Here is an 11,099-nt window from a genome sequence, read left to right as displayed (position 1 = left end):
GTATTTTTAATAAAAATTCAGATGATTCCTATTATAAGGAAAGTTTAGAAAACACTGTTAGAAGTTTAGATGTTACTAATCAATGGTAATCATTGCAGGCTTTTTTCTCTGACTCTTGAGAATTACAGAAAAATAAGGTGAGCATGTACATGCTCCTTATTTCTCCTTCACATAGCTTTTTGCCTCTGGTAGGAGAATACAGATGTTTGATTTGAATCTGTGTCATCACCTCAGTACTTGGGTTGTTTGGTGTTTGTAACATTTGCCTCAGATGCACTGAGTTCTTAGACGGGGCCTAGTTCTGTTTTATACCATCCATCTTTTAACCTTCTCCTTGCAAAAAAGGTTAAACCTAACTTCCCCCATTCTGTCTATTTTATATGTCCTCATCCTTGTGACTACTATATTTATAATGCAGTGTCTATATAAAGAATTTGATATATAATAAACTTCTCTCTATAGGTACATATATAGACCAAAAAAAATCTGGTTGGTGGGTGTTTGGAATAGGTGAAATATTTTCAAACTGAGGAGGAAGAAAATTCCATATGGTGTTTTTAACCAGAATCAGGAAAGGGATGTATAGTTTGAAAACATTCTCAATATTATAAGTTTTTATTTGTAAAATGAAGCAATTATTTCTATGCTTTTCATGATTTCAGCTGAAGGTAAAGTAAAACAAATATTTTTTTGATTAGTGGAGATATGCAGAAGGCATAGTCATTTTTAACTAGAAGCAGTCTCCTCTTGAAGGGAAGATGAGGAATAAAATTTAGTTTTAACAAAGGAGGACATGGTTTAAATATTTTAAAACTAAGATAGATGTCTTCTAATATTTCTTCCAACATTAAGATTCTGTTAGCTTTCAAACATTTAAAATATCTTGTTTTAAAATATATTATTCTAATTATTTTCCTTCCTCCTACACAATGGTTGTGTATATCAGATTAAGGAGAAAAAAAAAAATCTCTGGCATTCTGCTTGCTCTTAGAATGTAGAAAGTTGAAAAGAATTTGCTCTCATCTCTAAATGAGAAAGAGATGAATAAATGACAAAAAGTATAACTTTTCTGGAACTCATCAGGTACCTGAGGACACAGGGCACTGAGCCCTCTGAAATCCATGGAGGGCCAACCTCCTTCAAAAGGGGAAGAGATGAGTAGAACTGATCACCTGTGTCAGAGCAAGCGGGTGGAGGTATCAGCCACCATACATACACCCTGACAGAGAAATGGCTTGCTGGCCTCTGGGCACAAATATAATTTATTTTAGCTGCTACTAGTCTACACAAGATGTTTGGCATTGAACCAAAAATTATATGATATGGAAGTAAGAAAAATAAACCTACTCTCAAGAGACAAAAAAATAAAGTCCACATGTTGGAAATATTAGGGAATTTAATTTTTTTTAATAAAATAAGCTTCACATTTTAGAATAGTTTTGGATTTAAAGTAGTGTTGCAAAGATAATACAAAGAGAATTAGCACCTGGTTCTTTTACTGTAAATTAGGATATATATATATGTACTATATGTGTGTGTGTATATATATATATGTATTCTGTGTGTGTGTGCATGTGTGTGTGTGTGTGTGTGTATAAAGAGAGAGAGATATATATAGTACATTTGTCATAACTAAGGCTTCAACATTGGTATTTTAGTACTAGCTAATCTCTAAAATTTATTCATATTTTACTAATGTTTCCTCAATGTCCTGTTTTTCTTCCAGGAACCTTCCCAAGTTATTATATTGCATTAGGCCAGTATGCTTCCTTAGCCTGCTCTGGTCTGTGATAACTTTTAGACTTTCCAATAATCTGGACAGTTTTGAAGAATACTGGTCAGATATTTTGTAGAACATCCTTCGATGTGGGTTTGTCTGATGTGTTTCTCATAGTTAGACTGGGTTTTTAGGGGGAAGACCACAGAAGCAAAGTGTCATTCCCCTTCCATCATACCAATGGTGCATTCTATCAGCATGACATATCACTGATAAGGTTAATTTTGATCACCTGACATATTTGCCAAGGCTCTCCACTATAGTTTTTTTCCTCTCTTTTTGCACTCTGCTCTTCAGAAGAGAGTTGCTAAGTACAGCCACAGTGAAGGTGTCAGGCTCACTGCTGTCTTACAGGTCTTTCTGCATTTATGTTACCAGCCCTGAAATTATTAGAGTTCAGGGCCCTTGATTATAGCAATTGCCAAGGTAGCCACATTTAATTATCCTTGTTTCTTTTCGATTTTTTCCCCAGTACTAATTGTTTGAGAATGTTCATGATTTATTTTCATATCCATTTTAGGTATAAAAACATTTTTATGATACCTAATTTTTAAGTGAGTGAACAATATTGATAGATGTGAGATGTACACCAGAGCCTATAATTTACAGATTGTAAGTATTTGCATAAGAAAGTTGTGGAGAGATTGCTCTTCGTCTCACTTTGCTCCATATTTGCCCCAGTCCTGGGAGCCTTCAGTGGAAGCTGGAAAGGTAACACGACGTTCTTCAGACACACAGAAGAGCTAAGGTTCTATATGTGAATTAGGTTCAGCCAAGCAGAGGCACCCATTGGAGTCACAGAGGAAGTGGCTAGGAAGGTAGGGTAGTGGCTGCACAGGTGAGGTGTGATCTTGGGTCAGAGGCATTTGATACCCCTGGAGCAGCTGTGATGCAACTTCTGCAGCCTGTTCCCTAATGTCACGGAAGCCAAGTGGCAGATGGTGCTGCTGGCACACAGTGGTATGGGTGGGCATTTCTTCTGGTTGCCTTGCTTCTGCCATTTTCCTAGTACTTTCTGAAATTTTATATGCTGCCTAAGAATATGTAGTAGATTCTCTCTCCTCAGAGCATCTCGACCAGATTTCATTACCTACAACTAAGAACTGTGACCTTGGCAGTGAGAATAATAATCCTATATCTCAGCAGAGTTATTTTCAAAATAATATCTCAATGAGTACCAAAATGATGCTGCCACATGCTAGGTCTGCTTCTTTCCTTTATGGGCCTAGAAACCCATTCTTATTGTTCTCCAGGATGATCAGGTTTAGAAACATATGCATATGCCTGAAGCTGAAGTCCTAAAAAAAAAAAAAAAAGACTGAAGTGGACACAACCATGAATTAATTAAATTGTCGAGATGTCAGGGAAATTTCCGCCTCAATTCCACCTACATGATCATAAGCCTAGGTCAGGAAAACTGGGACTGAGTGTGAAGATGGCCAAAAGGAATCTCACAGACACCAATATATCAATGTATACAAGGATCAAAAACATAACAACGGAGGCACAGTGAGTGCAGCTTTGCAATGTGGCCCTTCGGTTTTTCACAGGATGCTCTCAGCATGGGGACAAAGGTGGCTCTCAGCATGGGGACAAAGCGGTCTGTGTGGGGATCAGCCACCAGTCCTAACATCCTGAATTGGGCCCCAAAATTCTTGTGCCATCCTCACGTATGCACGTGTGTTTTGCATCCTCCATTTACCTGGACACAATCACAACATGAAATGCCAAATCATAATCAAATGAGTGGGCGAAGGCATGCAGGGTAAAAGATGAAGGAATTTATATGACCCTGTGACAAATTCCTCAGAAAACAGCTCGAAGGACTTGGCAGTAGGACTAGAAAGCTTCAAGTTGGTTGACCCAACATCCCCCTACCCTACGCAGGTCTTGATGAGCACGATGAAGTTCAAACTTATTACATTTTTATCTGCTTGTTAAAGTTTTTTTTAACACATGCTTTACTTCTCCTTCTAGGTAATTTACTACAATCTGGACTCTGTTTTGACCTAAGTCGTAAGGTTTGACTGGAAAACCTTCTAGTCACCCATTTTCTGGTTAATTCTTAGATTGATTCATTTAGGGCAGAAGTAGGAAGGCAACTTGATTTCCTGATTTACCCATCAAAAGACAATCTTATTTCCAAGTTCTTGGAGTAAGCCTCATTCAATCCCTCAAGTACTGACAACACTGATCTGCCAAGATTCTCAAGAAATACCTACCTACACAGTCTATCTTTAGGCCATAAGAATGAAGCCTGTGAAATTTATCTTGCCTCTAATTTTAAACTTAAAATTTAAGATCTACTTTCCCCTGCAAATGCGAACGATTATTCTCAGTCATTTTGACTGCACTTTGGTTGTGTTTGAATTATTTTAAAAATAAAAGTTTATTTTTTAAGAATTCAGCATTTAGATTAAAATTTGAAGAAAAACTATATGATACAAAATTTATCTTATTCAACCAATATAGCCTGTCACTTTTTTATAAACTTTATATCCCATAAATGATTTGAAGGAACTTGGCAATTGAGTTTATCGTACTATATCTTTGCTATCCAAACTAGCAAAAAGCCAGTTTACACTTGGCATCAGTTTTGTAAGTTTATTAAAAATAGAAAAAGTGGTCTTAAATAAATGTTACTTTGGGAGTTTGAGACATGGCTCATGGGTTGTAAATGCATCTCAGGGATTCTATTAAAAGCTGTGTGTAGAAAGGCCAAAGAAGATGCATTTTCCCTTCTATTAGGGAGAATTTTGGCAATATTCATAGACACAAAATCATTAAATAACACCAATTGTAAGTGCACACTCCTCTAAACTTTATAAGTGTTTCCAAAATTCTGTCCTTTAATATGCATTTCTGGAACAAAAGTAAATCTGGATAATTAAAAAAATTCGTTTATCATTTAATTATGCCATTATTGTTTTATTGCTGCAGTGCTACTCATAACATTATCCTTGATAGTCTTTCTTTTCTTTTGCTCTTTCTTCATCTCCTTTTTAAAGCAGCAAGATCAAGTACAAAAAGCATTTGCCATAATTTACAATAAAAATACAAGAACAATAAAAACAAACACCATTAACAAAATATAAACCCAAACACCAGAACGGAAAGAGAACGGAAAACTCTATGTTAAAATTTCCTAGGTATAGAAAGGTATTGTGATGAAGCCTCACATTTAATGTTGGTCTGTCTAAATTCCTTGGCCTTTGGTTTAATCCTCCCTCTCTCTCCCTTCCCTCCTTCTCCCTCCTTCCCTCCTTGTCCCTCCCTTTCTTTTGGTACAGAGTCTTGCTCTGTTGCCCAGACTGGAATGCAGTGGCACAATCTCAGCTCAATGCAACCTCTGCCTCCCAGGTTCAAGCCATTTTCCTGCCTCAGCCTCCCAAGTAGCTGGGATTACATGCACCCACCACCATGCCTGGCTAATTTTTTTTGTATTTTTAGTAGAGATGGGGTTTCATCATGTTGGTCAGGCTGGTCTTGAACTCCTGACCTCAGGTGATACATCCACCTTGGCCTCCCAAAGTGCTAAGATTACAGGTGTGAACCACCGCACCCACAGCATCTGCTTTTTAAATCATACGTTTTTCCAAATTAAATTATTGTTCCTTTAAAATTTATCTCTTAGTGCCTTCTGTCTTCCATTGACTTCAGATTTGGCATTAACTAGCAGTGTGAATTTAGGTAAATCACTTGATCTAAGAAAATCAAGGTTTATTTTGCAGCTAGTTTGGATCAGGTGATCTTGACTTGTCTTGCAGTCCAAAATAAGAAAATGTATGTAAAATCTTTTTGTGACCAATTAGGTGCCATTAATATAAAGGTTAGTTATTATTTCTGTTTGTATTTTATTTTTTCTGATTTCTGGACCCCCTCAACTGCTTCTAACACTCCCACCTCATGCATATCCTGGATAAGTTTTCCATTGCACTTTACTCAGAAGACAGTGAGAGTACTAAAAATATTTAACAGCTTCTGGAATAGTGTCTGTGTATGTGACTACAGGGAGAGGGGGTGTTCTTTTTTTCCTGTTCTTTATTTATACACATATTAGGGGAATGGTTTCTATTTCTTTCAGCTATGTGAGGTTTTTGAACATGCAAGACCTCATCTGGATGTGGATACAAATGGCAAATAGCAATAGAATCCTAATTTCACTGGCTCTTGTTCAATCTATTCTATCAGGATTCCAAACCCTTGTAACCCACGTCTCCACCAGCCTCCTAAGCATTCCTGGGAGCCTCTAGTCAGATAACTCAATGCCAATATCTACCTTTCTTTTTCCTTTTTTCTTCTCGGACCCATTTTAGCTGGTTAGGACTCTGATCCCCAGCCATTACTGCATCCACCAGGTTTTGTCCCACCTTCTGCTGCAGTGGAACCATTGGAGCTGGGGAGACGCCCTGGCTGACAGGGTGCTGCTGTGGAGTGGGACAGCATGCTTCACTCCCCTCCCTATGCAACAGTAGGAATGCTGCTGAGATATGCCAAATGGCACAGAGTCTTTGGTGAAAGTGGTCTTTCAGTTTTTACTTATGGTTCACACCCTCAGTTTCAAATATGAATTTGACATAGAGAAAAATCAGAGTGATAAACCCACGAGCAGATCAGAATTTCCATTCCTTTCCAGGACTAAGCCATTCTTTCACAGTCAAGCTTGAGATACTTGCAGCCTTTCCTCCATAGGTTGGTTTGCTTCCAGGAGGTGTTTCAATCTTCTAATGGCAGAGACTGAAGATCAGTTCACCAGACAAGCCCAATATATTCAAATGGTGGAAAACATCATATTATTAACTCTTGGTACCAGAATGGTGTAAGAGATGCAACTGACTTTAGGAAACATACTTTAATAAGTATCTTGGATAGACAGAGGCTGAGACCCAAAGGCCTAGTGGTTGGACATTACCAAGACACATAGCTGCTAGTAGGTGAGGGTGAAGAGGAGGTAAATGAGGAGCGAGATGCTTTGGAGATAAGACAACATGGGATCCTGCAAGGGAAGAAGGTATGAGAGAAACCTGTCAGATAGGGAGGCAGAAAGAATGTCAAAAGAATGAGTATGTCTTATAAGTGATTTTTCATTGATTACTGTGTGATTCCTATATTCTTATTCATTTTGGCTTTGGACAGAATAAAAGATTTAGAAAATGTAAGCCAATGCCATTCAGATGTTATGAGGTAAGCATGGTTCTCAGATGACATCTGGATTGTATATGGGAAAAAAACCAACTATGTCTCAATATGGAGATGTTCCATCAAATTAACTCCAACTTATAGTACAATAGAGAGGCAAAAATTGAGCCAATGGAAACCATTTATAGTTGACACAATTAAATTGTCAATATTTGGAGCGGTATTAAGGATGAATCTGGATTGGGTAAATTGTCTGCTATTCTGGGGAAGAGTACAATGTTTTGGTGAATGGAAATGGAGAAGGAGTTAAATTTTGACCTGAGTTGTAAAGAGATAAAGATATGATATCTGTAAGAAAAACAAATAAGAAAATTCATATTATTAGACAAAAGTCCAGAAGAGGCCGGAGGAGAGAGAAAAAGAAAGAGATGGAGAGAGCGAAAGAGAGAGAGAGAGAGAGAGAGTGACCCCTTGACTAAAGGAAGTTAACTGAGGGCTTAGTATGTGAAGCATTCAGGGTACAAACAATATGTTTTTGTGGGATGGTATTCATATTCATGTGTGAAGTAACTGGCAGTCACAGGAAGGTTAAAGTAATGTGTAGACCCCATGATTTTGACTGTCTTGTGTAGAATATACCAGGTGTACGATTCCAAAGTTGGCAAAGACGAAGGAAAGATGGGGTGGTCTTGAGGAAGTTGGAACCAACCTGAGGATTATGAAAGGGAAAGAAAAGCAGTGGAAAAAGGAGAGAGAAAGGGTTGATTATTTAGAAATAGATGGTTGTAAAACTGGAAGAGAATGAGGCCTGCATTCATGGTGATTCACAATGAATTGATTGATAAGAGCAATACTCTTTACTGATACTAATTATATCAATTGCACAGGAGTCTTGTACTCTGTGCCTCAGGCAAACTCTAGGCCTAGCACTTTCCCTTTAGAATCCTTTTCAGTGTAGGGCTGCTTAGCATCAGTGAAGTGGAATGCATAGAGATCAAAGCATAGATGAAAGCTTCCCAGACCCATAACCAGCAACTCCTATCAAATAGAGTACCTATAATGCTGATAAGTATGGTTAGAAAGTAAGAGGTAAACATGATAAATAAGATGGCAAGGGACCTCAGGGCAGCGTAGTGCGCTTTCATGCTTGGGTTGCAGTGACCAGCAGTATGATGTTGCATCTGCTTGGTCAGTGATGCCATGAGCAAGATGTTGGAGGCCAGGAACAGGACAAAAGGAACAACCAACGAGACTGCTTTATGATACTGGAACAGATACTGATGAATCTTTTGAAGTCTGTGAATTTCGGTGCTGTTTCTGGGTAGATGCTTCATGGTGAGTAATTGAATATGAACGTAATACCCAATAGCTGAAGGGATGATTGTCACACAAGTAATTATCAAAGAACCCAGTAATAGACAGGGAACCAACCTCAAAATTCTCCACCTCAGCCAGAGAAAGATGGGATGGGTGAAAGAAGAGATCTTGATGCAGTAGAAGACAGCAAGCAAGCTGTTTAACCAGAATGTAAGGATATTAAAAAATTCCCAGGTAATTTTTAAGTTGCAAAGTACAAAATTAAGGTTAAAATAGGAGCAAAAATTACTCTGCATTGATGCCCACTGTAGACAGAAGCGAGAGATGCCCAGGCTGATGAGAATCATGTCCACAGGCATCAGCCTTCTGACTTGCAGCCATTCTCTGCCCAGCACTGCAACAATTAAGCTGCTCTGAACAATAATTGTCAAGGACTCAAGCACATAGATGATCATGAAGAAGACAGTGAGTTGGAAGGATATCATTCTTCTACTCCAAAGTATCTTCCTGGACAAAGACTCTGAATCTCCGTACCAAATTCCAGGTAGAGAATGAGTTCCTGATTCCACCAGTGTCTGGTTCAAAAAACACCTCCCTCTGGAAGCAAATTTTCCCAAGCTCTTTTTTTAATTTTGCCATTTTCCTATCTATAGAATTTGTTAATGCTTTGCTTGCTGGTTTGCTATTACATCCGAATATAGGGAAATATTATTTAAATGTGGATTCTGCTCCTGAGGTGATTTGATTATTCCAAAAAAGGCATATGTATTTCATAACCCTGTTGTTTATTTCCTCTTTGTCTGAGGTGCACTTAGCTTATTTTTTTAATCTTGTTTAAATGACATCTTCACTCTTTTAACCTAAAATTTGAGCTACAGGAAAGATGAATCCTTCCCTGTTCATTCATGTCCTGCATGATGTTTCTGCTGTGTTGAGTGAGGTACGAAAGGGAATCTCAGAAGCCCTATCTTCCCCCTTCTCATGGCAGCCAGTGGTGGATGCTCTAACCAAAGTGTGAGAGTAAATAAAAATGGTAATAAAAAGTCTTTCCTCTGAAACTCCACAAAACTGGTGGAACCCCAGACCTTCAAGTATTTCCATCCAATGCAGGCCACTCTCATAACTGCCATTGAATTCCCCCACTCAGAGAAATCAAACTGCAGAGAAAACACTGCACACAGCCCCTGTTAGCTATTGTTCTTCTGCCAATTCCAATGCTTTGAGCATATGCCCTACATATTTTCGGAAATTATTCTTGTCTTATTAGCATCACTGTTGTAGTTGTTGTTGTTGTTGTTTCTCTTACATGGCTAGGTTCTTTTTGTCACTGCTCCCATTACTTGGGAAGAATTGAAAGAGGACCCTCTTACCACTAGTAAAGCACATTTCTTCTGAATGTACAGGAATCATTTCATAGCTGTACCAGCAGGCTAGAAAAGGAATACATTTTCCTTCAGTTCAGGACAACTCTTCCAAATAGACACCGAATATTTAATAAGTGGCTTCAGAAATGAGAGATGATTCTAATAATTGCTAGTTAGTGAGGGAGACAAAGTGAAAGTCATTGATCTTACGCATGATAAACTCGGAGTCTGTACTGACTTTTAGTCATTCAAGGAAGACAACATAGAAGCAAGCAAACATGAATCTTAGAATTCTTGAAGACAAAACAAGAAACTACTGAATTCATGATGGAAAGGTAAGCAATAGCTTAAAAAATTACAACCAAAACAGAATTAAGTGTAAGAAAGCATCTGCTTTGCATTCTCAATAAAACGCAAGAAACAGGAAATAAAAAGCTGAGATGACAAAACAATATCTATTATTAAAAGATAAATTGGTTGAGATGTATCCAGACATAAGAAGGGAGAAAGATGAGATATGAAATGTTCATATGTGAAATATGCAATAATAGCATTAACATCTGTCTTATGTCCTGAATATACCAAGTATGTTGCCTGCTATATACACTGCTCCATTCTGAGTAAACTTGGAAGGACTGTGATGCCCTCAATCTCTGTCTGAGGGGTTCTGAAAGTGTGGCTGCCATACTAGACCCCTCATGACTGGATGCCAGCCACAACAGTATGACCAGATATGAGTTTCTGTCCAAAGCATCCCCACATGATCCTTTGGGGGGCCTGAAGCATGAGAGATGGCTTGGCACTACTCTGCTCCATTGGAGTGTTTTCTATGTGCTAGTGGCTGATTAAATAACCCAGATACTCTTTTGGGGAAAGTTTGAAAATGAGACATACAGATGTCCACAGAATGGTGATTGATTTTCCCTGGGGTTAGGAGTTAGGAGTCTGGCTCTTTTATCACGTGTGCATGTGAAGTTTCTGGGGCCACCTCTGGGGTTTCCTCATTGCAGTGATCCCAATTCTGGTTTGCCTTCTTCCACTTTCCTTTAGTACACCCCTTTACCTTATCAGACGGGATTGTTGCTGATTAACTAGTCCTGGTTGATCAGGTGCTGTCAAGGTGACTGAAGCTCAGCTGCCTTCTGCAGTGTACACTTGATCTATGGCAAACTCAGGCATTCGTCAGTCAAAATGATAAACAGTGGGCTCGCCCATGCTGTGTCCCCTCTCTACTCTGTCATCTCCCTAATTCTCTTTCTCCCTTCTCAGACAGACGTGAAGGAAGGCCCACCAGTTTGTTTCCTAATGTCCAACTGGAAAAAGGAATGCCAATTTATCTTTATAGGCATCTACAATCTTCCAATCTTCACTATTAGAGTTTTGTCTTTTTCTCATTCCTGGTTTCCCTGAGCATACTCCTAGTTTCCTCTAATACTTTGTTTACTTCCCCCTGAGGGAGGCAGACTGTTGTATCTTATTTGCAAATTTGGAAGGAGTAACCT

The 11,099-nt window shown here is 38.6% G+C and overlaps 1 protein-coding gene across 1 annotated transcript; it reads right to left on the bottom strand.

The window, feature by feature from the left end:
• Window positions 1-7,784: 7,784 nt before the first annotated feature.
• Window positions 7,785-8,784, bottom strand: TAS2R16 (taste 2 receptor member 16). Its single transcript, XM_012473979.2, has one exon. The coding sequence runs from the start codon at window positions 8,716-8,718 to the stop codon at window positions 7,840-7,842; it is 879 nt and encodes a 292-aa protein (XP_012329402.1). The 5' UTR covers window positions 8,719-8,784; the 3' UTR covers window positions 7,785-7,839.
• Window positions 8,785-11,099: the final 2,315 nt, after the last annotated feature.

Source organism: Aotus nancymaae, unplaced genomic scaffold (assembly GCF_030222135.1).
Source record: "Aotus nancymaae isolate 86718 unplaced genomic scaffold, 86718_ANA_hifiasm-v0.15.2.pri h1tg000002l, whole genome shotgun sequence".
NCBI lineage: Eukaryota > Metazoa > Chordata > Mammalia > Primates > Aotidae > Aotus > Aotus nancymaae.
This window is presented reverse-complemented; position numbering and strand designations above follow the sequence as displayed.